The 26,992-nt window shown below is 43.5% G+C and overlaps 1 protein-coding gene across 1 annotated transcript in view; it reads right to left on the reverse strand.

Annotated features, from left to right (window-relative positions):
• Window positions 1-14,597, reverse strand: part of gfra2b (GDNF family receptor alpha 2b) — a 118,511-nt gene extending 103,914 nt beyond the window's left edge. Inside the window, exon 1 of the mRNA XM_039780814.1 lies at window positions 14,504-14,597. Within this exon, the coding sequence (XP_039636748.1) occupies window positions 14,504-14,573 (70 nt within the window). The 5' untranslated portion in view covers window positions 14,574-14,597. The remainder of the gene's footprint in view (window positions 1-14,503) is intronic.
• Window positions 14,598-26,992: the final 12,395 nt, after the last annotated feature.

The following is a 26,992-nucleotide window of genomic DNA, read 5'->3' on the forward strand; positions in this document are numbered from 1 at the left end:
ACAATAATTTATATTGTATACCCGACTCCTGGAACAAATTACAGCAGTTTCTTAAAATCAACTCAATTGTGCCTCTTGGACAATTTAGAAATCTGGTTCTAAACCTGCAACCTGCTACTTGTAACTGCTTCTGAAGGTTTTATTGTCTTTCTATAGTTCTTATGGTCGTACTTTCTGTGTTTGTTGTTCTGTATTTGTGTTCGTAGTCTGACTCTATGACAATGAAAATAAGGGGTCGCCCTCAACGATCGCTCGAGGATAACTAAAAGTTGAATGAATGAATGAATATGACGTCTTTACAGTTAAGTTTAGCCGAGAAAAGGGGACTGTGAGCTGGTTACAGAGAACCGCGAGGTGATGGTCCGTTCAGGACATGAACACCTGTTTCCTGGGTGAAAGTCTTGTGTTTTCTCCTTAACTTCTTCCAGGACATGAACACCTGTTTCCTGGGTGAAAGTCTTGTGTTTTCTCCTTAACTTCTTCAGGACATGAACACCTGTTTCCTGGGTGAAAGTCTTGTGTTTTCTCCTTAACTTCTTCAGGACATGAACACCTGTTTCCTGGGTGAAAGTCTTGTGTTTTCTCCTTAACTTCTTCAGGACATGAACACCTGTTTCCTGGGTGAAAGTTCTTTTTTTTTCTCCTTAACTTCTTCAGGACATGAACACCTGTTTCCTGGGTGAAAGTCTTGTGTTTTCTCCTAAACTTCTTCAGGACATGAACACCTGTTTCCTGGGTGAAAGTCTTGTGTTTTCTCCTAAACTTCTTCAGGACATGAACACCTGTTTCCTGGGTGAAAGTCTTGTGTTTTCTCCTAAACTTCTTCAGGACATGAACACCTGTTTCCTGGGTGAAAGTCTTGTGTTTTCTCCTTAACTTCTTCAGGACATGAACACCTGTTTCCTGGGGAAAGTCTTGTGTTTTCTCCTTAACTTTTCTTCAGGACATGAACACCTGTTTCCTGGGTAAAAGTCTTGTGTTTTCTCCTTAACTTCTTCAGGACATGAACACCTGTTTCCTGGGTTGAAAGTCTTGTGTTTTCTCCTTAACTTCTTCAGGACATGAACACCTGTTTCCTCGGGTGAAAGTCTTGTGTTTTCTCCTTAACTTCTTCAGGACATGAACACCTGTTTCCTGGGTGAAAGTCTTGTGTTTTCTCCTTAACTTCTTCCAGGACATGAACACCTGTTTCCCTGGGTGAAAGTCTTGTGTTTTCTCCTAAACTTCTTCCAGGACATGAACACCTGTTTCCTGGGTGAAAGTCTTGTGTTTTCTCCTTAACTTCTTAAGGACATGAACACCTGTTTCCTGGGTGAAAGTCTTGTGTTTTCTCCTTAACTTCTTCAGGACATGAACACCTGTTTCCTGGGTGAAAGTCTTGTGTTTTCTCCATAACTTCTTCAGGACATGAACACCTGTTTCCTGGGTGAAAGTCTTGTGTTTTCTCCTTAACTTCTTCAGAACATGAACACCTGTTTCCTGGGTGAAAGTCTTGTGTTTTCTCCTTAACTTCTGTGCTGGTATATAAGTGGAATATTCTTTGCATGTGTGTGTCCAGATGCAAATGATCAGTGACAATCAGTTCTTTCTCCCAGTTTGTTCGTTTGCTGAATATTCAGACCAGCAGTCTGCAACACGTGTTGTTGGCTCAATAACCAGCTGCACTTAAAGCCCCGACTGGCACGTCATAATTCAGCGTGCTTTATAGAAGCTTTCTGCACATACTGCCTGGATCTGCTTGAAATCGTAGCCTGCAGCAGAGCGTCAGCGGCTGCCAGATTGTTAACACAGATTCTGGAAAGAGTCTTTAGAGCCACGGTGGTTTTGGATGCAAAACAATCACCCATACATCACAAGCAGTTTGAGATAAAGCTGCTACGAAAGACACCTCTTTGTCATTATTTGTGCATTTTTGAAAGACAGAGTTTTCCCTCGCTTTTTGGAAGACGTTAGCCTAGAAATCTAGATGCCCCCTAGTGGCAGCAAATGTATTTTCAGCCAGGGTTTAACATAATGACGGCAGAGTTGTGACGGTTGCGCGTGAATTCCCCGCTACTTGAAAACAAAGACGATGGCTGCTGCTGCTGGAGAACAGTGGTCTTTGGAATCGGCTTTGGCCGCGACTCTGGAAGACTTGGAGTTCAGCTTTTCTTGAAAAAAAAAAAAAAAAAAAACAAAAAAGAACGGCACTGAAGTCATTCTTAAAAAAGGAAGATGTGTTGGGAGTTTAAAGTTTAATCTATCAACTAGCGTTGCTCTGGTTGGTTGTAGCGCTATCCTATTGCATGCAGAGGGAATTTGAAAGACAACCGTTTGTCCCGCCCCTTGGATTGAGCCCTGCCAATGGTGAGTTCCCAGACCCAACATCTGGATGTGGGTCTGGCTTGTCAGGCTAGGAAGACGTAGGTGCCTGTATTTGGCGGGGGGGTTTAGGCGTCCTTCCTCAGGTCAAATTTGATGCATTTTCAAAGTTTTTTATCTCAGAAATATGGGTTTCTTACAACCATAATTGCCGTATTGAACCCATACAACATTCTTCGCAGGTAAAATTCATGATAAATTCCATTAAATTTTGGTCATTTAATTCTATTTTTTATAGCATTTGAAAACAGTATCCTGACATAAACTCACTCAACATCTTCTGATCATAACTATTAGTCAAAATAATTCACAATTTCAGCTTTTCTTCAAACTTAAAAATTAGGTATAACGTCATTTCAATTAGGTTCATGGACCATAAATGAAAAAAAGTGTTAACAAAATGCCAAAAGCATAAAAAATGCACCCAAAAAAGTTTCCCAGAAGGACAACAGGTTCACAGTCGACAGGAAGACAGCACAAGGGTTTAATAAAAAAAAATGCATAGTCGGCTTGTGTCTCTTTGTGGTAGTTTTGCGTCTCTTTTTCACATTATTTCAGACAGTTATTAACACCATATCTGTGTCTGAAACTTTGGAAAAGCTACAGCAGATGATACATAACTACCACTCAGGGTGCAAACTACGGGGGAGCTCGGCTCCCCTTAATAAGACATGGGCTCCCCTGAAAACGTGATTTGTCATTTTGACGTGCAATTTCAGTTTTTTTTTATGTGATCATCGTGGATTATTATGTGTAATATTGCTAAAATATTCATTCATGCATGACGGCAATTTAAACCTAATTCACCTCAATAAAAAAAAATATAAACGTTGGAGGCCATTAATCGGCGCGCAAAGTCTTTGAAATCCATTCTGCAGTTAGCATCATATAGCCATGGCAAAAAGAAAACAAGGCAGTTTAATTGATTTTGGTTTTACTAAGAAATTGTGTAGCGATGATGTTAATAGCACGACCGAGTCACCTGTTGCAAGCCCTGTTGGCACACCTCCCACCGGGGTGACAACGCAAGAAGAAGCTGAAGAAATAACGTCCTCTCTGGCTGAAGATGGAGGTGGTAACAGCTCGTCAGAGGCCGGTCACCATCCTAACCCCTCTTACTCCTCTGTCCTGTTAAATTGGAACAGCATTTTAAACATTAATGTGCGTTCCCCCAGCCTGCCTATGGTCCCCCAGTGGCTAGAAATGGTGATAGGTGTAAACCGAGCCCTGGGTATCCTGCTCTGCCTTTGAGAAAATGAAAGCTCAGATGGACCAATCAGGAATCTTCTCCTTATGAGGTCATAAGGAGAAAGGTCACCTCCTCTTTCTCTGCTTTGCCCGCCCAGAAAATTTGGCCCACCCATGAGAGAGAGACATCATGAATTTCAAACGAGCAAAGTGGCAGTTGGTCAATGCCACACCCCCACCCTCCACCTTGCCCCCCCCCCTCTCCTCCTCAATAGCTACAGACACAGAAATGGTACATCCTAAGGAAAGCTCATTGTGGGACTGGCTCTAGTGGCTGGAATTCTGCTGAATTACGGGGAAAGAGACTTCAGATACAGTATTAGGGGACCACTAAGGTCTATATAAAAGAGACTTCAGATACAGTATTAGGGGACCACAAAGGTCTATTTAAAAGAGACTTCAGATACAGTATTAGGGGACCACTAAGGTCTATATAAAAGAGACTTCAGATACAGTATTAGGGGACCACAAAGGTCTATTTAAAAGAGACTTCAGATACAGTATTAGGGGACCACTAAGGTCTATAAAAGAGACTTCAGATACAGTATTAGGGGACCACTAAGGTCTATTTAAAAGAGACTTCAGATACAGTATTAGGGGACCACTAAGGTCTATATAAAAGAGACTTCAGATACAGTATTAGGGGACCACTAAGGTCTATATAAAAGAGACTTCAGATACAGTATTAGGGGACCACTAAGGTCTATATAAAAGAGACTTCAGATACAGTATTAGGGGACCACTAAGGCCTATATAAAAGCGACTTCAGATACAGTATTAGGGGACCACTAAGGTCTATCTAAAAGAGACTTCAGATACAGTATTAGGGGACCACTAAGGTCTATCTAAAAGAGACTTCAGATACAGTATTAGGGGACCACTAAGGCCTATTAAAAGAGACTTCAGATACAGTATTAGGGGACCACTAAGGTCTATATAAAAGAGACTTCAGATACAGTATTAGGGGACCACTAAGGCCTATATAAAAGAGACTTCAGATACAGTATTAGGGGACCACTAAGGTCTATCTAAAAGAGACTTCAGATACAGTATAAGGGGACCACTAAGGTCTATATAAAAGAGACTTCAGATACAGTATAAGGGGACCACTAAGGTCTATATAAAAGAGACTTCAGATACAGTATTAGGGGACCACTAAGGTCTATATAAAAGAGACTTCAGATACAGTATTAGGGGACCACTAAGGCCTATATAAAAGAGACTGCAGATACAGTATTAGGGTACTGCACCTAAACATTATAATATCTGAATATAAGCTGATGTGTTCTTGAAGTTCACAAGGAGGTGGAAACAAACAAATTAAGAAGAGGAAGTGTGACAACCCAAAGCAGATGCAGTCTGCTGGGAAATCACTTTTACAACACAATGCACACAACTCTCAGACAGCTCCAGGATTAGTCTGTCTCCTTATCCTCTGTTTTTCTCGATCTGTCCACATCTTTTTAAATTCAACTTTTAGGGTATTAGTATATAATGGCTCTGCATGTGTTTCATATCAAAATGTTCAGAACAAACTCAGCTTTCTCTATAGTGAAGCCCAAATATCGAACCCAGTCTCACGGCAGTTTGAGAAATGTTCACGTAATTTAATCTTTTTATTCGTGTACACGGACACGTTTATCTCGTTTTTTTCGTGATGGTCAACACGTTTTTTAAACTAATGTATTTCAATGGGAAGCATTTTTCGTGATCACAGCACGATTCCTCGATAATAACATTAAAATAACAACCTGATCTCACAGAATTCCGTGAAATGAACTCGGCCCCTTAAGTTAAGGAAAAGGTCGTGGGGGGGGGGGGCTTACGTTTCCATGACATGTGGGACAAGAACGGGAAGGTTGGGTTTAGGAAACGTGACATGCGGGACACAATCCCCGGTCTCCTGGGTGAAAGTCCTGGGTTTGACCCATCCACCCCCACAACCAACCACCCTATGTGAATTTTCGAGCTTCCATACTACTCACTACCCAACCCAGTCTGCCGCCGACTGGCAGAAAGAATCGTGCTGTGATCACAAAAGATGCTTCCCATTGAAATACATTAGTTTAAAAAAAACGTGCTGACCATCACGAAAAAAAACTAGATAAACGTGTCCGTGTACACGAATCAACAGATTAAATTAGGTGAACATTTCACGAACTGCCGTGAGACTGGGCTGAAATATCTCCTAGAGCGATGTGTAAAGACATAACTTGACCCGAAAAAGCTAAAAAGTTGAAGTTTGCCTTTTTGAAATCCTTTAAATCTCACGTGAATACAAACATTTAGTCATGTAGACAAATTGTTGTTGTTGGTTGAAATGAGTCTACCAAAAGTTTATGTTCACAAAAACGGACGACAACGCACACGTCTAATTCGCCGTGAGAGTATGATCTCGCCATAAAAAAAGGACGCAGAAAACGAAGATTCTGCCAATTCCAGCAACAGCAAAATCACATTTCTGCGCTGTTTTATTGCTGAAATATGAATAAACACATTGAGAAAACATTGTTTTCATCCACCGACACACCTGTCTTCCTCAGAGGGTTGAACTCCGTCTCCGATTTTCTCTCTCTCTCTCTCTCTCTCTCTCCAGCACGAACCTGAACTTCCTGCAACGCTGACCTCTTTTACCTTGGCCGCTTGGTGCTAATTCAATTACAGCAGCCAGGAGAAAAAGGCAATTACAATTAACACTGATTAATGAGGTGCAGTCAGAGGATAGATACATCAGTGATGGCGTGATTGGAGGACATTAGGAGGGGGACGATTACGGCGCCGGGGGAACAAAATGATTCCCACCCACGGTTTTTAGAGGGGGAATCAGCGCTCGGTGTGGGGAAAGTTAGGCCAGAGGTTAAACAAGTCAGAATCATTCTGCAGTTCATCACAACAAGCAGGTGTATGTGTGCGAACAGGCGCACGTGTGCATTTAAAAAGGTATAAAGTGAGAACTGTATCATGTAAAAGCGACTGACGTTGCCGGTTGACTTTCTTTCTTTCATTCATTCATAACACGAGTCACATTCAACAACTAAAAAAACCTTAATTATTCTCTCACTGCGGCTCAGAGAAAACAGGATCAGGCTGTGAATAGACAATCTTTCAGATAGTGAGATGTGATGATTATAAATAATAATACATTCCCCGGGTAACTTATGTTTTTATTCATCAGCACTGTGAAATTTAGCTCCTGGTAAATTGCACCCAGTCAGATCAGAAATGATTTGGCAATAATCAGACTTTAATTCATACTTTAGTTTCTTGGTGTTGTAGTTTATTTGGACCGAAGTTATCTGCTTTAATGCTCTGCATTACTTTTATAAAAGTATAGTATAAAAAGGAGAAGGAAGAAGTTATGATTGTACTTAAGTTAAATACAAAACAATTTAATTCTTCACTTATTTATTCCAACATACATACATATAGACACATATATACACATGCATACATACATACGTATACTAATACATACATTACTTACATACATGCATATACACACATACATACATACATACATACATGCATATACACAGATGCATAGATACATACTTACACACATATACAAACATGCATGTACACACATGTAAACCTAAATACATACATACACATAAATACATGCATACATACATACAAACATGCATACATACACACACAGAAACACATACATAAATACATATTTACATACATACATATACATACATACATACACATATGCATACCTACATACATACTTAAATACATACAAACAAACATGCATATACACACATACATACATACATACTAACACATATTCATACATACATGCATGCATACACAGAAATATATACACATTTTTCCAGCTATTCCCTATAAGTAGCCATTTTCATCTGTCAGTTATTAGACCTATATGAGACGTAACTCACTCTTTCATAGCACATATTTCATTTGATTAGTGCATCATTCTCTGTTTATATTTTGTATGTCTTTGTATCACAGAAGATCAGATTTGGACTGTATATCTTTCATCTCATGTGAAATATGCTGCCCTTTGATGATGTTTTGAAGTCATTATGAACCCTCTTTCATGTGAACAGCAGGATGAGAAAACAGCATCAAAGTCAAACTCTGAACCTTTTGTTAACGTCTCGGTAGTCAGGAGTGACCCGGTTCATTTACCGGACGTTCCGCCGGATGTCCCTCACTATTCGCTTTCTTTGAGTCAGTAGCAGTTTTTGGCATGGCCGAAGCGGGCAGCCGCCCAGGGCGGCATTTTTTCATGACACATGGGGGGGCCTGCTTGCTGAGAAGGTGTGTGAGAAGGGGAAAGGGGAGGGGGGGCTGAAACTGACTGTGTTGAGAACTAAAAGTAGGCTAGATAGTAGCCTAGAAGATGCCATCCAGCTCTGCGGCTCAGCGCGCGGTTTAGGATTCAAAAGGAGGAGCGACGCGCGCAGCCGCGGGCACATGCACGGGATGTGTGTGTGTGTGTGTGTGTGTCATTGTGAGCGCCTGTCCTACCAAAGCAGAGAATTAGCTCCACACATAGTTCATTATAGGCTAAGTCTTAAATATATTTGGAATATCCATTGAAATATTCACATTTTACATGAAAAAAATTACTCTCAGATGTGTCCATTATGGGACGTTGCATAGCATTACTGTATGTGCTGGGGGTACATTTTCACATAATTTATATACAAATGGACACCTGAGTATTACCCCCATATTGATATACTGTAAACACACCCAAAGCATGCTTTTATGGATATTGTAGTCAAATATAGTGATTGTGATGTCATAATGCAGCAACAAAGTAATCTGTATTTTCTCTCTTTAAAAAACTACTTATCGATTAAAGGTGAAGGCTGGTGACAGTCTGTATTTTTTAAATCCCATTAAAAGACCCACACCACAGCCTGATATATCTTCTTCCTCCAAAAACACATCAATGAGCAGCATGTTGATAGGAAGTGATTAGCTAGTAGTACACAGGTCATACTGTACATACTACAGGTAGCTACGGTGCATGTAATTATGTAAGTCAAGGTGCAGTCATTTACTACAAATTGTTTTTATCGATTCTTTAACCCCCAGGCCGCCAACACACATGCTATATGCATGTGAAAGATTGACTTTTTCAGTAGAAATAAATGGGCTTGGGAATGTTGGCAAGTATGGAGAGACAGCTTTGGTCTTTTCATGCCATTTCTTGTCAACAAATGACAACAAATGTTATGAGAAAATATAACTTTTCTGCAGAATTTTCAAAGTTTTCGAGGAAACATTACCCGGAACCTCTGAGCAACGTTACACGCTGATAATGTCAAGTTTTACAGAAAATTTGAATCATGCAACAAGGCAGGCCAGCTCGGTTCTTTCAGGGAATGATTAACAAACAACATGTTTAGGGCATTTCCTCTCTAACTGGGACGTTTTGGGACTGATTGGTGGGATTGCTGTGGACCAAGTACACACAGAGATACACTGGCATCACACACAAAAACTGAACTTTTAGTGGAAGTTAACTGATGCTGAACATTTGTCCTGTTGGGTTACATTGCAGCCCCGTTCACAGCTGCCCTTTACTGCATTCTCGGTCAATAATGAAAGAGTTCCCTGTGTCTGGAAACAAAAGAGCAGAGTCCTTTGTCAAACAGTTTTCCAGCGTTTAGAAGCAACCACTTTGAAGTAGAAGCACAGATGTGTAGGTGTTTATTCTGCAGCAGCAGCAGCAGCTTGGTGTTGGTTGCACAGGACTTAATTAAACGTCAGCATTATTTAAGGACATGACGTTTCCAGCTGGAATCAGACTGTTGCATTTTCTTGAACCAGCTGGAGGCATTTTGCTGCTACAGAGACAGACTCTCCATCCATCTGATTACAGCAGATTTAAGAGACTGTTGAGCAATTTGCAATGAGCAATTTTAAGAGACTATTTAAAATGAATATATTGAATGGATACGAAAAGGACTTGAGGTGTCAGTATTGTATACTGACTGTATGGTTCCTGGGCTTATATAGTCTAGTTTGGATGGGTTTTTATTCGGTTTCATGTATATAGACTGAAACAAAGATGTTCTTATTTATCGGTTATTTGAATTTTATTATGTATGTATATATTAAGGGTGTCATGGAATTGTCAATGCTGCCAGGTCACGTCCGGTCGGCTTGCCAAGCGGAAAAAAAAAACACGCGTGTAGCCTACTCGAGGTAGCCCATTTCCTGATTGATTCTACCAGCACTCCACTGGAGGCGCTAATGAGCTAGATTACTACACACACACAGTAGCAGAAGAAGACCAGCTATATACACACACACACACACACAAAACGGAGCATACACCGATGCACTCAGCTTGAGCCAAGCGCTGCCGGCATGAATGAGGTAAAAAAAAAAAACAGGAGTGAGTCGGTTCATTCTCCCGGTTTGAACCCAAACCTCCATCTTTTTAATCAACTTAACTCAGTAGTTTTGGTGTCTAAACCTGTCATGGTTGTAGTTGTTCCTGTTTCCCTGTTGTTTACTGTCTGTATCCTCTGTGTTTGACCATGTTCCATCCGTGTGTATGTTTCATGTTTTACTTTGTAGTGTCTGTTTCTCCTGTGTCATGTCTTGCTTTACTTCCTGCCTTGTGTGTTTTCCCGTCTCTGTGATTATCTGCCCTGTCCTAATGTGTCTCACCCGTTCATCAGCCCTCATGTCACCGGTCCCTCGTTACTTCCCTCGTTACCTTGTGTGTCTTGTGGGACCGTTTCACGACGTTAACGACGTGTTTAAAACGGCGAGCGTTACCTTCTCTGGTTCAGATATGAGGACGGACAACGCTCCAGTGGGTCGTATTAGAGGAGGGGGAACAAACCACTGATATCTAACTTTAGTTTGGAGGAACTGGTTGGATTTTCAGCTGACTCTGACCTGAAGGCATTGAGCTCTCAACGTGACATCATGACTTTGCGTAAACATACATGCCACTTTCTAAAGCCAAGGGGCGTGTTATCGGTACACATTTTGAGCTATCCGCGTATATGTCTACGCTGTATACAGCGGACGGGTTGCACATGGGTTACATGTCATACATGGGGTATGTATGACACACCAATTCATATGCCATTTTGCCATGTTATCAAGACGCATAATCGCTTTTTGGACGGTTGGGTTCAGGAACACAATAACGGGTAGGGTTTAGGAAACGTGACACGCGGGACACGGTCCCCGGTCTCCTGGGTGAAAGTCCTGTGTTTGACCCATCCACCCCCCGACCGACCTATACGCAGATTTTTGCCCTTTCATACTACTCGCTACGGTGTCAATTCACACGCAAACGCAAGGTAATGTAAGTCAATGGAGGCCAAAAGGCATTGCTAAACACGCTAAAAAGTGATTATGCATGTAATGGCATACAAATTGGTGTGTCATACGCCACTTCATGAGTCAATCAGTCTGGAGCTCTGCAGAATGCTTTTGTCTAATCCACTTCATTAATTCATACTGACTTGAATCATATATACGTGTGAGGGAGAAAACAGCCGTGCGTCGCTGTGACTCACCGAGGTAACGGTTTCCACAGTAGATGTCACCGTTGGTTACACCCAGCTTTGTTCATTTAATAAAGATGTAATTATAGCTGAAGACTCAGACACCTACTGCAGAGCTCTCTGCAGGTCCAATATCCACTCAGGTCCCATCACACTGGCTTAATCAAATCTGGTTTGAATTAAAACCAAAATTAAATCCCATATCAAGTTAAATCCAATTTCAATGCACATCTTATGCTACTTTTGACCAAACACATGAAGTGTAGTTTGGAAGTTTTATGCAGTGTGGATTCAGCGTTAGGTTTTTCCTTTTGACGGAGATGTTATTCTTTGTTTCCGGCCCAGAAAACACACGGAAATGAGCGTATAGCTACCTCTGGTACTGTTAAAGGAGAATTCCGTTCGATTTCAACACGTAGCTCTGTTGTTTGTAGTTTTGTAGTAGTGAGAAAAACGAAAATAATCAGTGCTGTCTTCACCGTGTTATCCTCCTGCTAGCTAGGAAAATAAATATTCTCTTCATAGTCGTCAAGTTAGGGAATGAGGAGTTGCAGCGTCCGCCTAACCCGGCCCACCTGCTTCTCTTCATAGTCATCAGATTTATCTATCGTATAATCAATAATATAGTGAGAGTAGAGGCAGGCCAGTACAGCCCGATCCGGTTGGGGAGAGTTCTTGCCCGATCTGGCACCTCTCCTTAACCTGCCTCTCTTAGTTATGCGGTTATAAATTCTAGATTGCCGGGGAAGTTCCTTCCTTCCTCTGACACACCAAGCTGCTCTCTCTTCTCTCTTTTCATTTGTTTCCTTTAGTATGCATCCTTGTCCCAGAAATGCTTGTTACTAACCTAGCTCTGGGGAGTTTACTCACCGGAGTCCTTATGTTTCTTCTTCGCCCAGAATATTGCCTTGGATTGGGGTGGCACCAAGATCTGGGTCTTGGGTGCAGCTGTCGCTGTGGTCCTGCTACACCCTGCTACGCTGTGGACCTGCTACACCCTGCTACGCTCTGTGATTCCCTGCAATGTCCTGCTGCGTCCTGCCGTGTCCACTGCGTCCACCCATGCTCTGCTATGCCACACTACTTTCCGTAACGCCCTGCTGTACCCTGCTATGACATGAACTACAACGACTACCATTGTAGTCACTGTTCCATTATCTTTAATGTGACTATTATTGCCATTGTTCATCACACCCACAAAGGCCCCGTCAGACACCACCTACCAAGAGCTTGGGTCTGCCAAGGTTTCTTCCTAAAAGGGAGTTTTTCCACTGTCGCAACAGCCACTGCTAATGCTTGCTCTTGAGGGAATTACTGTAATTGTTGGGGCTTTGTAAACTATAGAGTGTGGTCTAGACCTACTCTATCTGTAAAGTGTCTCGAGATAACTCTTGTTATGATTTGAAACTATGAATAAAATTGAATTGAATTGTTGAGTAATTATGGTCTTTGTCAATTTCCCGTCCAGCGCCCACGTCATTTAAATAGCAAATGCACCTGTGCCTTTACAGGGAGGTGTGTTCAGGTGCATTCTGGGCATGCTGGTCTTACAGGGAGGTATGTTCAGGTGCATTCTGGGCGTGCTGGTCTTACAGGGAGGTGTGTTCAGGTGCATTCTGGGCGTGCTGGTCTTACAGGGAGGTGTGTTCAGGTGCATTCTGGGCGTGCTGGTCTTACAGGGAGGTGTGTTCAGGTGCATTCTGGGCGTGCTGGTCTTACAGGGAGGTGTGTTCAGGTGCATTCTGGTCGCGTGGTCTTACAGGGAGGTGTGTTAAGGTGCATTCTGGGCATGCTGGTCTTACAGGGAGGTGTGTTCAGGTGCATTCTGGGCGTGCTGGTCTTACAGGGAGGTGTGTTCAGGTGCATTCTGGGCGTGCTGGTCTTACAGGGAGGTGTGTTCAGGTGCATTCTGGGCGTGCTGGTCTTACAGGGAGGTGTGTTCAGGTGCATTCTGGGCGTGCTGGTCTTACAGGGAGGTGTGTTCAGGTGCATTCTGGGCGTGCTGGTCTTACAGGGAGGTGTGTTAAGGTGCATTCTGGGCATGCTGGTCTTACAGGGAGGTGTGTTCAGGTGCATTCTGGGCGTGCTGGTCTTACAGGGAGGTGTGTTCAGGTGCATTCTGGGCGTGCTGGTCTTACAGGGAGGTGTGTTCAGGTGAATTCTGGGAGTATTGCTATCTTGAGGCAGTGGAAAGTGATCGCGCCCTTGACCAACAAAAACCTGGTCTAAAGTCAATAACGCAGCATTTCATTGTCATTTTAACAGAGCATTAGTAAAATGCTCCTAGGCTCGTGCACAGTACGGAGCCTTTTTTCTGCCGTCAAACTAGTAAAAGTGGATTTGGACACGCCCTAAACACACCTGCACCAGGCGCTTCACGCCGTGAGCTTAGATCGTTAAAATAGGGCCCTACATGTGTTATTAACAAGATTTTGAAGGTAAGTGTGGTGTTTTGCATAATGTGGCCTAAAGCATGTCCTAGTTATTTTAATATGACTTATTTTAGGCGAGGACCCAAATAACGGTTTTAGAGCTACTGTATGTTTGAAGTGATGCAGTGTAGGTTGTGTTTTACCTACATGCAACAAAAGCCCATTTCCAGAAACTGAAATATCTTGGCTTTTTGTATTTTGGCTCAGCATTTCTTCTGTTATAAGCCTTTCCACGTGGGTATAGCAAAGAGGCGATCAGTGTGTGGCTTACTCAGAGGTTAGTCGAGGTCATCCGCGTTGATCGAATCAATGCCTCCAGGTGGTTTAAACTTGTGGCAATCACCGCTGCCAATGAGAATTGATCGGCTCATCATTCCTCCACCGGCTGCAAGAAGCTCGCAGCTAAAGCGCTGTTGTTTTCCACACAATATATACTAACCACACACACACACACACACACACACACACACACACACACACACACACACACACACACACACACACCATGCTGTTACAGTTACACAAGCACACTACCTTTCCATAATCATGTGTGAGCAATGACAATTTCTCCACGCAGAAAATACATTTTCGCCTTTTTTACTCGACAAGCTGACTGATTTATTTTCTTCCTTACTTCGGCTTTCTGTTTTATAACACACGCACACACAGACACACACACAGACACACACACACATATTTGTGAGTCCTCTTGCCAGTGTTGTATGAGAGCAGATGTCTTTGTTGGGCTGATAAGTGGTGGTGTGTGAGCTCCAGAGAGCTGCTGAAGGCTGTTTGTCTGTGTGTGTGTGTGTGTGTGTGTGTGTGTGTGTGTGTGTGTGTGTGTGTGTGTGTGTGTGTGTGTGTGTGTGTGTGTGTGTGTGTGTGTGTGTGTGTGTGTGTGAGAGCAGCGTGTCAGTGTAGTGATTGACATGAAACAGAGTTTACCTATTAGTCGACTCGCTGCACTCTCCTCATTAGACTGCTGCCGCCCTGCTGAACGTCTCTCAGGACACATCCACACCGTTACATTTTGCGCTGAAAATGAATGTATTTTGCTACGTCTACGCTGATAGAGGACGGCTGTTAAGTCCTAAAGCGTCCAAGTGATATATGAAAGTGTAATATGTGTCAAGAATATACATGAATACACACACACCCCCACAATGACACACACAGACGCACACACACACACACACCTATAGGAACAAACACACCTGTGAGGCGGTATCAATGTGAGACTTATTCGTCAGGTTACAGAGCTCCGAGCTGTAACTGGGGATTTTTTGGCTCCCACCGCGGCGCTGACAGTGATTTAATTTAATTTAATTTCAACTCTCCTCCACGGGGACGTTCAGATAACATTAATTAGGTTTTCTCTTTTAACTTTTTTTACCACAACCCTTGTGTTCCTGCGGCTTTTTATGCAAAAGAGGACGCGTCAGGCCTGTCTGTCTGTCTAACTGCCTGCCTGTCTGTTTGCCTGTGTGTCTGTCTGTCTGTCTGTCTACCTACCTGCCTATTTGCCTGCCTGTCTACCTGCCTGTCTGTCTACCTGCCTGTCTGTCTAGTTACTTGCCTGTCTACCTGCATGTGTGTGTGTCTGTCTGCGTGAAGCTGGAACAAGTATTCAGATCCTTTACTTCTTTGTTTCTCACACACACACACACACACACACACACACACACACACACACACACACACACACACACACACACACACACACACACACACTCTCTGGGTGGTAGTTATGGATACAGTCCAGCTTTAAAAAAAAAATGTGTTTGTGTGTGCTCAGGACTGGCGCTGTGTAATTACAGTTGACAGAAGGGAGGAAGACTGACTGGAAGGGAATAAAAAGCAGTTGCTGCGCTCCGGCTATTATCTATGAATACTTCAAAATACCTCCGGCTGATCGCTGGAGAGACCTTGCTGTCCCTAACTTCTCTCGGGCCTTTATTTTGGCGAGTCAACATTAACCTGCAGCGTCCTGGGGGGGGGGGGTCAAAATCTCCACTTTTGAGAAAAATAGAAATTTTGAGTGTCAAATACTTCATTACCTGCATTCTGGGGATGTTTTATGCAACAAGTTGTGCCTTTACTGCATCAAGTTATGGTGCACATATCTTTATTTATGTAAAGGAAATTATAATAGGTTGTTGGGGGTTATACTGGCCGGATGTCCATAATTTATGTCGGATGTCCGTCAACTTCCGCATTCTTTGTGTTGGCGCTAGACTATCTGTCCAATCTGAGTTTTCTGACACACACACACACACACACACACACACACACACACACACACACACACACACACACACACACACACACACACACACACACACACACACACACACACACACACACACACACACACACACACACACACACACACACACTTCCTCCCAGCTCCACTCAGGTACTCTGCAGCTGGGGGAGGAAAACCAAAAAAAAAATAAAAACCAAAAAAAAAAAAAAAATTACTTTTTCTTAAAGAATTAAAAGAAAACTCTGAGTTAGAGCAGCAGAGGAACCTAACCTCAGCCATCAACAATAATAATACTGATCTGATATTCAATACCTTCACCCTTTGTACGGGAATGCGACGGTGGATCGTTTTTAAGATTTCCACTCTCGAGGGTGGTTTCACTTCTTTGCGTTTTTAAAGTGATGGTTCGGAGTAATTCACCCTAGGGTCCTTTGCACCATGACCTCGAGCCAAACACCCCCCCAGAAGCTTTTTTCACCTGGGTCTAACATTGGACGAGTTAGCGTAGCGTAGCGTTAGCCGCTGAATAGCTTAGCGCAGAGGCTAATGGATCCGAAGTGTCTCTTAACATTACCCCACTAATAATGCCCGAAATGATACCAAAGGTCTACACTAGTATATATAGGTTATGCACTCATAAAACGATGGATTGTAAAGTTTGTAAGTACACCAGAAGGTTATGTAAATAACACGTGCCTGCTGGCTTCTGCTCTCTGCTGTTGTTGTTGCTGCTGTGAGACGAGTGCTTAGGGACATCTACAAATTACAACACCGAAAAGAGATGCAACAAAAATATTTTTTAATTTAACTTATTTTTTAAAGTAAGTGCTGTAATATAACTAGCAGGAGACAAGTAATAATTGAGGTAAGTTTGGAGACATTACCTTATTTAATCATTAAATTAATAAATATTTTTGTTGCATCTCTTTTCGGTGTTGTAATTTGTAGATGTCCCTAAGCACTCTTACTGCCCGGTAGTAACAGCAGCAGCAGCAGCAGAGAGCAGAAGCCAGCAGGCAAGTGTTATTTACATAAACTTCTGGTGTACTTACAAATTTTACAATCCATCGTTTTATGAGTGCATAATCTATTTGTACTACTGTAGAAGTTTGGTATCATTTCGGGCATTATTAGTGGGGTAATGTTAAGAGACACTTCGGATCCATTAGCCCCTGCGCTAAGCTATTCAGCTGATAACGCTACGCTAACGCTCCCAATGTTCGACCCAGGTGAAAAAAGCTTCTGGGGGGGTGTTTGGCTCGAGATCATGGTGCAAAGGACCCTAGGGTGAAATTACTCCGAACCATCACTTTAAGCCCCAGAAACGCCGTCGCCGTCTAAACGAAAGGCACATCTGATAAACATATTTTTACGTTTTCACCCGCGAGCGTATTGGAGGAAGGTCTGGCCAAAGCGAGACTAGATTTTGCATATCTATTCTAGCCACAAACCGTTCCGCCCTCTCGTAAAACATCGACACGTGCGGTTTCAAAAAGAACGCTCGTTATCGCCAACCTCGAGGCTTTGAAAGCAGTCCACCGACCAACGGGTGACGTCACGGATGCTACATCCATTAGTTTTTATTTTTTTGTGCCCTGCTGTGTCCTGCTGTGAGGTTTAATACGTTTTAGGATGGCGGGACGGTCTGTTCAGCTGTAGATAATAACATCTTAAAACTCTGATCTCTGTCTGCGTGCGTAATTTCAGTATGAAATGCCAAAGACAAAAGACAAGAAATGAAAACAGCAGCTCTGATCCTACTTTAAGTTGCAGCTCTGTAAAATCATTCCCTGTGTTCTCCTCGGAGAAAGAGAAATGTCCGCCGGCACACCAACACGTCAATCAAACTCAAACATCGACACGCAAACAAAGAAGCATTTCTGATATTTAACCAAAGAGAGAAGGAGAGGACTGACAGGGATTACAGTTTGACTTGAGGAGAGATGTTCGAGAATCCAAAAAACATGTGAAAAATGAATATTTAAAACCAGTTCAATCAGGAGAGTGTGGTGCAAGTGAACGCCTCTAAACAGCTGAATAGTATTAGGACGAGAACGGTGATTAGAAGTCTTTTGCGCTGAACTCCATTAGGAAATGCCTTTTGTGTATCTCTAAAAAAAATCTGTTCTTTTTTATACATATAGATATGATTTATAGATTCAGGGCTCAGAGAAATGTGTCGTATTACCATTTGGAGCCTCCCAATACCAACGAGTCCAGTACAGCCTATATGAAGACTGAAGTGTGTGTATTGGCTGCAGTGATGGATGTGTGACTAATACTACTAAATAATATTTTTGGTACTTACCATTATGGTTATAGGATGTGCAACTGGTGCAATACAATCCAGAAGTTATTGACCACAGCATGAGTTAACGGGAAATGTGCAATCATTATCAAAATGAAGTGCAATACGAGGGGGAGGGTGTGTTGTGGGTCCTCTTCTGTTCTTCTGGGATTGTGAGGAAAGGTGGAAAGGTGAGCTTCAAAGACTTCATTTCTTGCATTCTGACACACTTGTATACAACAAATTATGGTGGAAATCCCTCTATTTAGCCTATGCGAAGAAAGAAACCACAGATGACAGTTCAAAATATATTAACATTATAATGCAAAGTATTTTGTTGCATGTCATTGCACATTTTTAAGTGGGTATATGGAAATCCTGGAGCTTTCTTATACTGTGTATGCCGGTGTATCACGTAGACTACACCGCTGGTCTCAACCCCTCAAAGTCTCGGTCTTGTCTCTGTCTCAACCCCTCAAAGTCTGGGTCTTGTCTCTGTCTCAACCCCTCAAAGTTTTTGTCTTGTCTCGGTCTCAACCCCTCAAAGTCTCGGTCTTGTCTCGGTCTCAATCCCTCAAAGTCTGGATCTTGTCTCGGTCTCAACCCCCTAAAGTCTCGGTCTTGTCATGGTCTCAACCCCCAAAGTCTCGGTCTTGTCTCAGTCTCCACCTCTCAAATTTTCGGTCTTGTCTCGGTCTCTATACACTCTGGTCTTGGTGATGACTTGGTCTCGGTTGAGGTGGTCTCGACTACAACACTGGCATTGAGTGATTCTGAGAAAATGTTTGCGTTCCTTTGTAGTCGTTCTGCAGAGACTGTCCTCCCCTAACACAACGCAGACATACATCGTTCAAAAACAGCACTTTTGAGAGACGCAAACTAACGGTAAACATTTTTCCTAAAAGGTGAATCGACAACAATTAATTTACCGAATTATCCGCCGGATGTCCCTTGCTTTGCAAAACTGTTGGTTTCAGGAAACATCAACAAACTTCAAGCTAGCAAGTTATTCGCTGAAATAAGCAAGTTTAGAAGAATATTTGGATGTTGCAACAAGTCAGGTCTGCTCGGTTCTTTCGGGGAATGATTGTAGACATTTACAAAGAATATGTTTAGGTCATTTCCTCTCTAACTGGGAGGTTTTGGGACAGATTGGTGGGACCACACGGAGGTACACTGGTAAGAGACATGTATCAGCTAATTTAAATAGTTTTTTTTTTCTCCTATCCCAGAATGCATCCATGGAGAGGCCAAATTGGTTATTATGGATCCCACGCAACTTGAGTAGTTAAGGTTAGGATAGCCGACTGGTAATTTTTTGGGCATTTTAGGCTTTTATTTTCATAGGACAGCTGAAGACATGAAAGGGGAGAGAGAGGGATAATGACATGTGGCAAAGGGCCACAGGTCGGAGTCGATAATAACGCAGGCCAGACAGGTCTGGCATGCAGGACTGTGAAAAGGTAGAGCCCCTCCTTTTCCCCAACTCGCCTGACATTCCCCGTGACATTTAACCTGACTACCTTATCCTACACGAACAAACACACACACACACACACACACACACACACAGTCTAATGTTTGTAACTACGTGCGGTGCCGGCAACCGCGGCGGGATTCATTCATGCGCGATCTTTATTTACACAACTTTCAGTTTCTCACAAAACATCGGTAAACCACACGGCGAACGACGCGGTACCCGGCGATTCTGCTCCATAACCCATTCTGTTAATCCATACGTTGTGCACGCAAACACCAACAATACATTGATAGCACTTAATTTCATTTCCTGGTTCCGCATCAATTTGTTTCCCCAAGGAACACGAGCCCATGACAATTGCTAGTTTTATTCCCCGTTTGGGACAGGGGAAAGTGTTGATTTGAGCGGGGGAAGCTATTGTCACAATACCAAATGATTGGCTGTATTGCAATGTGATTATTATTTAATGATAGGCAAATAATAATGTTATGAGTATTATGAGTACTGAAATGTATGATGAACTATGTATGTGTGTGTGTTAGATAAAATATCTGCTGAACCACTATACGTAACAAAACACCCTGTCATGTTGGTTTCTACCAATTAGCCTAATTGAAGGGCTGCATTTAAAGCGAGGGTTTTTCTGCTCTCGGGAGTCTGGAGAGTGACAACTTGCTGAGAGGTTGTATACGGAGAATTATTGAAAGAGAGAATGTTTTGCTTGTGCGAGCTAAATTGAGAAAACTGTGGGTTCATTTTTGGGTTTTGGAAGGGTTTTTTTTGTGTGCTGGATGATGTATTTTATAGCACTGTAAATAAATCAGCATTTTCACCACAATCCACGTCGGCAGTTTGCCGTGTCTTCGCCCCATCACCACCCATTCTCAGTGTGTCCTTCCAACGTGGGCTGGAAGGCCCATTTTTCACCAGGACTACCTAAAGGGTTACATTGCAGCTTGGTTCACGGATGCCGGTTACAGCGTTCTTGCTCAATACTGGACCAATTCTAAAGATTTTTGTTCACTTAAAAAAGGTCCAACATGTGGGAATTTCCCCCATCTAGCGTTGAGATCATATATCACAATCAACTCTCTCGCGCCACGCAGTTCAAAGTAGGTATTACAGCTCTTCAAAAAGCCTTTTCAATATCCTTTTTCTTTTTCTGGGCGAAGAAAAAGACTCCTGTCCCAACACAGATTTTGATAATGAACGACTAAACACGTTAAACACTGGACCTTTAAACACAAGAACTTGGGGAAATTACCCTTTAGGCATCCTCCCAAAAACATTTTTTGATTTTTTTAGAGGCAGCATGTTTAGTCACAAAAACCTACACTCCTGCTCTGTCTTTATGTCAGCACGAATATGTTATTGAATCACTCAAGGCCAAGCAGACACGACTGCAAACCTGCAGAACACATCGTTTACACTGAAGGATGGTAAATGGCGTTGTCTCCCCAAAACAAAAACATGAATCTGAGGTTTTATGATCTGAGAGAACAAAAAAAAAAAACAGTTTTCATCTGACTGCGACAGAACTGATATGACTCGAGTCAACAGAATGATTTTTTTTATGTTTATGTGCACATGCAGCTGTAATCTTGAGGTACACCTACACTGTAGAACAACATCAGGCTGGTTTTGTTTAGAGAAAATTACACAGAGGCAATTAAACTGATTTCCTTTCATCGGCGCGCAGGACAGCCGCTGTGTGTTTGCATGCAGATAGATTTGTTGAGTGAAAGTGGATTCAACTGCTCGAGAACAAATGCAGAGCATCTGTGATTTTGGACAAATCGACGGTGCAGCTGCGGGGAAAATAAAGCGAGTTGATCCTGTTGACTTCCACGTGTCTCCCCGAGGCCTCGCCGCTGCGCCAACACACGCACTCGCCACCAGCAGCACGCCTTAAAGGTTAACTACCTTTTTTTTTTTTTTTTTTCAACCTGGACCCTATTTTCCTGTGTGTTTGTGTGCAAGTGACTGATGGGAACAACGATCTTTGAAATTGGTCCAGTATTAAGCATGAACGATTTAACCGGCAGCCACAGACTGGACTGCAATGCATCGTCAATTTGGTCCACTAAAAGTTCTGTTTTTGCCGCTGACAGACTCAGATTATTATTCTAAGGGGTCTTGCACAACTGCTACATGGCGTTTCTGTAGCGTGTCAGTTGCGTGGCGGCTTTGTGACGTTTTCTATGTCTTTGCACACCAGAAAGGTGTCTGATGCGGCGCTGCTGCTGCTGCTAGCCTCGTCTGTACACATGGATGTTTCCCATTGATAAAATGAAATAATAGCGTGTTGTTCAATTTTATTTTGTCAATATTTTTGTGTTTGTACATTTGTTTGAACATATTTCGATGTATATATTTTTATATTTCAATTTCCTTTCATGGGATAATAAAGTCCATGTTATTGTTGTATCAGAATCCAATTGAAATACAATTTAAAAAGGAGTTCAACAGATTTTGCTAAATTGTTAAATTGTTAAAAGCATAGGCTGTCCTGCAGTCCAGCATCCCTCTTTCTTTCCCTGATTAAGGTGAGGTCTTTTCCTGTTCTATTCTGCCTGGAAACGCTTCCAACACGCTTGCGTGTCGCGTAAAGAAATAGGCGTCGGTCCTATTTCTAGCATGCACGCGTTTTTGAGCTGCACCTGAGACGTGCGTGTCACGCAGGCAGTGTGCACGCTCTAACCTTACCATGGGAGACGCTACGCAGCTGACACGATCACGCCACACGCACGTCTCGGCCGCGGCGCCGAAAATGCGTGCATGCTAGAAATAGGACCGATGCCTATTTTTCACGCGACACGCCAGCGTGTTGGAAGCGTTTCCAGGCAACAGAGAATAGGAAAAGATGTTTATATGTCATTTAGACACAAATACATTTCATAAATTACATTTTGATGTTTGAAAGTCTCGAGGTTTTGATATAAATGCAGATATATAAATGTAATTTAAAAATATAAATAATAATAATAATAATAATTATGGATTTTCTAATATTGCACCTGTCAATCCAGAAGGAACTATTCTGGAGCCTATTTTGCCGTCAATACTGCCGACGTTGTCTTTGCTGTAATCAGATCAGAATATATTTATGTCTATGTGTCCAGACAAGGCTAGCAGCGGTAGCAGCGCCGCCTCAGACACCTTTCTGGTGTGTAAAGACGTAGAAAACGCCACGCAGCCGCCACGCTCACGCCGCGCAGCCAGTGTGCAGGAGCCCTCACTGACACACACGCTGCATGCCTTTCTGCCTCCTGCCATTTTCTCAAAGCTTGCTGCACATCAAACACTGAGCCTGCTGTCTTCTCCACACACACACACGCACACACACACACACACACACACACACACACACAACCAATCAAAAAGTCACTCTACGTGTCTGTGCACACACACATTTTTCGTGAATCTAATATTCTGTGGGCTGCGAGCGTGTCTGTGCGGTCAGTGCCTCTGAGCGTCACACACAGCCGGTGTGACCGAGCCGAAATGACAGCGGCTGCCATCCCACCCCGCCGAAACTTCTGAAGCGGCCGCAGCTGAATACCAAAGAGCAGCTCCCACTGCATCTAAACACAGGGCGCAGGCAGGGGGGGGGGCGTGACAGATGATGCCGCTATAAACACATCCAGCGTTCAGATGCTAAACGTCAGCCGAGAGGAGATAATCACAGGCAGAGGGTTCGAGGAGAGGGATACGGAGGGAGGGAAGGGGCAGGGTGAAGTGCCGGGCAGCGGAGCGAGAGAGAGAAAGAGAGAGGCAGGGAGTGTGAAGGGAGACGGCGAGGAGAAGCTGGGAGAGCTCCAGCAGCCTCGCAGCAGGGAGCGCACAGAGGCCGACACACTCAACTCTCTCAGCTTCTCTCGGGCTCTGCCTTCACACTGCCGAGTACAGCGTCACATCCTGAGCCAGAGCGCCAAACACTCACACAGCACTGGGTGCGTTTACATGCACACTGATATCTACTGATATCCTGAATATGACAATATTAGGTATTTGATACAGGTCGTGTGAAGGCATATTCTGCTGGGATTTTCTGGATGTAGCATTTTCCAATTAAGGCTACTTTTACATTGCTACCTTACCTAGAAATATCTTCTGCTACATTTTGTTGCGTCCTTGCTTATCCTCACTATTAGGAAATGTTCCCCCCTCTCATTCCCCCTGCTCTGGTGTTTCCCCCCTCTCATTCCCCCTGCTCTGGTGTTTCCCCTCTCATTACCCCCCACTCTGGTGTGTCCCCTCTCATTCCTCCCCGCTCTGGTGTTTCCCCCTCTCATTACCCCCACTCTGGTGTTTCCCCTCTCATTCCCCTGCTCTGGTGTTTCCCCTCTCATTCCCCCTGCTCTGGTGTTTCCCCTCTCATTCCCCCTGCTCTGGTGTTTCCCCCTCTCATTCCCCCGGCTCTGGTGTGCCCCCTCTCATCCCCCCTGCTCTGGTGTTTCCCCTCTCATTCCCCCTGCTCTGGTGTTTCCCCTCTCTTTCCTCCCCTGGTGTGTCCCCCTCTCATTCTCCCCCGCTCTGGTGTTTCCCCCTCTCATTCCTCCCGGCTCTGGTGTTTCCCCCTCTCATTCCTCCCGCTCTGGTGTTTCTCCCTCTCATTCCCCCTGCTCTGTGTGTGTCCCCCTCTCATTCCCCCCGCTTGCGGTGTGTCCCCCTCCTCATTCCTCCCGCTCTGGTGTTTCCCCTCCTCATTCCCCCGCTCTGGTGTTTCCCCCTCTCATTCCCCCGCTCTGGTGTTTCCCCTCTCATTCCCCTGATCTGGTGTTTCCCCCCTCTCATTCCCCCTGCTCTGGTGTTTCCCCCTCTCATTCCCCCTGCTCTGGTGTTTCCCCCCTCTCATTCCCCCTGCTCTGGTGTTACCCCCTCTCATTCCCCCTGCTCTGGTGTTTCCTCCTCTGGCGCTTTGGTTTAAAAAAGAATAGCTTACTAACGATTAAAAATATTTTATCGCGATTAGTCGCATTAATGTCATAGTTAACTTGCAATTATCGCACATTTTTATCCATTCTGAATATCCCTTGATTTCTTTTTGTCCCATTATTTTTGTCTCATTTTAATGCTCTTATCAACATGGAAAAGTGGATCGGCTTGCTTTGTGGTTTTGTCGCCTGGCTGTGCGCTCGGCCATAAGCTGTGCGCTCGGCCATCAGCTGTGCGCTCGGCCATCAGCTGTGCGCTTTCGGCCATCAGCTGTGTGCTCGGCCATCAGCTGGTATTTCAGACTGGACGTGCTGCGATGATAGCTCAGTTCACAACGAAAAAACGCACACATTACTTTGGTCTTGTTAATGGAACAATTTGGCAACTTTTTAACAGTAAACTTTTCATTCAGAATCTTATAGGCGTCCATTTCAGCATCTCGCGCTCGCCATCCAGTCAAAACGTAACGTTAGCCTGCTACTCTTTGGCCGGCTCGCCAAGCCCAAACCAGTGTGTGCGGCGTGCCTGTTGTTGTGTTTCCGGTCTAGCTAGATCCGGTGTGGCGTTTGTAGTTGTTCTAACGTTACTAGTTGTTGCAACAGCATGTGAAAAAAACTACAAAGTTTGCTCAGCCGAAAAGAACGTTAATCGCACGATTAAAAAAAATGTACGCCGTTAAAATGGGATTGCGTCAATGCCGTTAATAACGCGTTTAACTGACAGCACTAATTTCTATATTAACTGGTTATTGATTGTTTGATGTCTTTGTCGTGCAGCGTTGAAATGAGGGATCTCCCTCAACTGAATCACTTAAATATGTCTTAAAATAAATAAAGATTATGAAATGTTTGCAGCAAATTTGACGGTTATTTCCTTTTCTTTGTGGAACGTAGCTGATGTGGCTTTTATCCAGCGACGTCTTTACAGCCATACATGAGTACAGTGTGTCACACACACAAACACACACACACACACACAATGTGAGACCCAGGTATGAGAGGAATTGTGGGTGTTGTGTGTCTGAGGACATTTGCACAATGCACGCATGTGGGAGGAAGTAAAGTACATCATAGAATAGAGTGTTGTATACTTGTTTGCCATCTTCTTTTTCACATCTTTATGCATTTTTCTCGACTTATGTTTTTCACCTTCCTTATGTTCGTCACCTTGAGGTAAAATAATGGCTCCCTTTCGGCGTTCTGTATTCAACATCACATCTATTATATATATATATATGAAAAGAAAATACAGTTATTAGCACTGCAAACACACACACACACACACATTTGTGAGTCCTCCTGCCAGTGTTGTATGAGAGCAGATGTCTTTGTTGGGCTGATAAGTGGTGGTGTGTGAGCTCCAGAGAGCTGCTGCAGGCTGTTTGTCTGTGTGTGTGTGTGTGTGTGTGTGTGTGTGTGTGTGTGTGTGTGTGTGTGTGTGTGTGTGTGTGTGTGTGTGTGTGTGTGTGAGAGCAGCGTGTCAGTGTAGTGATTGACATGAAACAGAGTTTACCTATTAGTCGACTCGCTGCACTCTCCTCATTAGACTGCTGCCGCCCTGCTGAACGTCTCTCAGGACACATCCACACCGTTACATTTTGCGTTGAAAATGAAGATCTTTTTTGCCACGTCTACGCCTGGCGTCCACTGCTACCTGGCGTCCACTGCTACCTGGCGTCGGGCTACTAATCAGACAGTCAGAGGAACACCTGGAGGGCGTTAACGAGGTACAGGTGGCACAGATCAGGGCAGGAAGGTACCTTAAAACTAGAGACAAAATCCAATAAGAAACACTGCTGGACATAACTGAGGAGACTGGGAACAAGGACAACATGACGTGAAGAACAGTAGGACATGTAAGATTTGCTGATGTTACTTTTAAGATTGTTCTGCATTAAGTACTTTTACTTTTAATTCTTAAAGTGCATTTTCCTGATTATACTTGCATATGTTTACCTAGGTGATATTTTGAATGCAGGACTTTTACATGCATCAGAGTATTTTACCAGATCAGAACTTTTACTTTATCTAGCTTCTTGTCATTAAAGGGGTGCTATGCAGTTTTGGCAATTTCTTCGCTGTTTTCTCGCAGGTTTTTCTATAGAGCCCCCCTACAGGTTTCTCTATAGAGCCACCCTACAGGTTTCTCTATAGAGCTCCCCTACAGGTTTCTCTATAGAGCTCCCCCTACAGGTTTCTCTATAGAGCCCCCCCCCCTACAGGTTTCTCTATAGAGCTCCCCCCTACAGGTTTCTCTATAGAGCTCCCCTACAGGTTTCTCTATAGAGCTCCCCCACAGGTTTCTCTATAGATCCCCCCTACAGGTTTCTCTATAGAGCCCCCTACAGGTTTCTCTATAGAGCCCCCCGGTTACTTATAGAGCTCCCCTACAGGTTTCTCTATAGAGCACCCCCTACAGGTTTCTTCTATAGACCCCCCTACAGGTTTCTCTATAGAGCTCCCC

Source organism: Perca fluviatilis, chromosome 17 (genome assembly GCF_010015445.1).
Source record: "Perca fluviatilis chromosome 17, GENO_Pfluv_1.0, whole genome shotgun sequence".
Classification (NCBI taxonomy): Eukaryota; Metazoa; Chordata; class Actinopteri; order Perciformes; family Percidae; genus Perca; species Perca fluviatilis.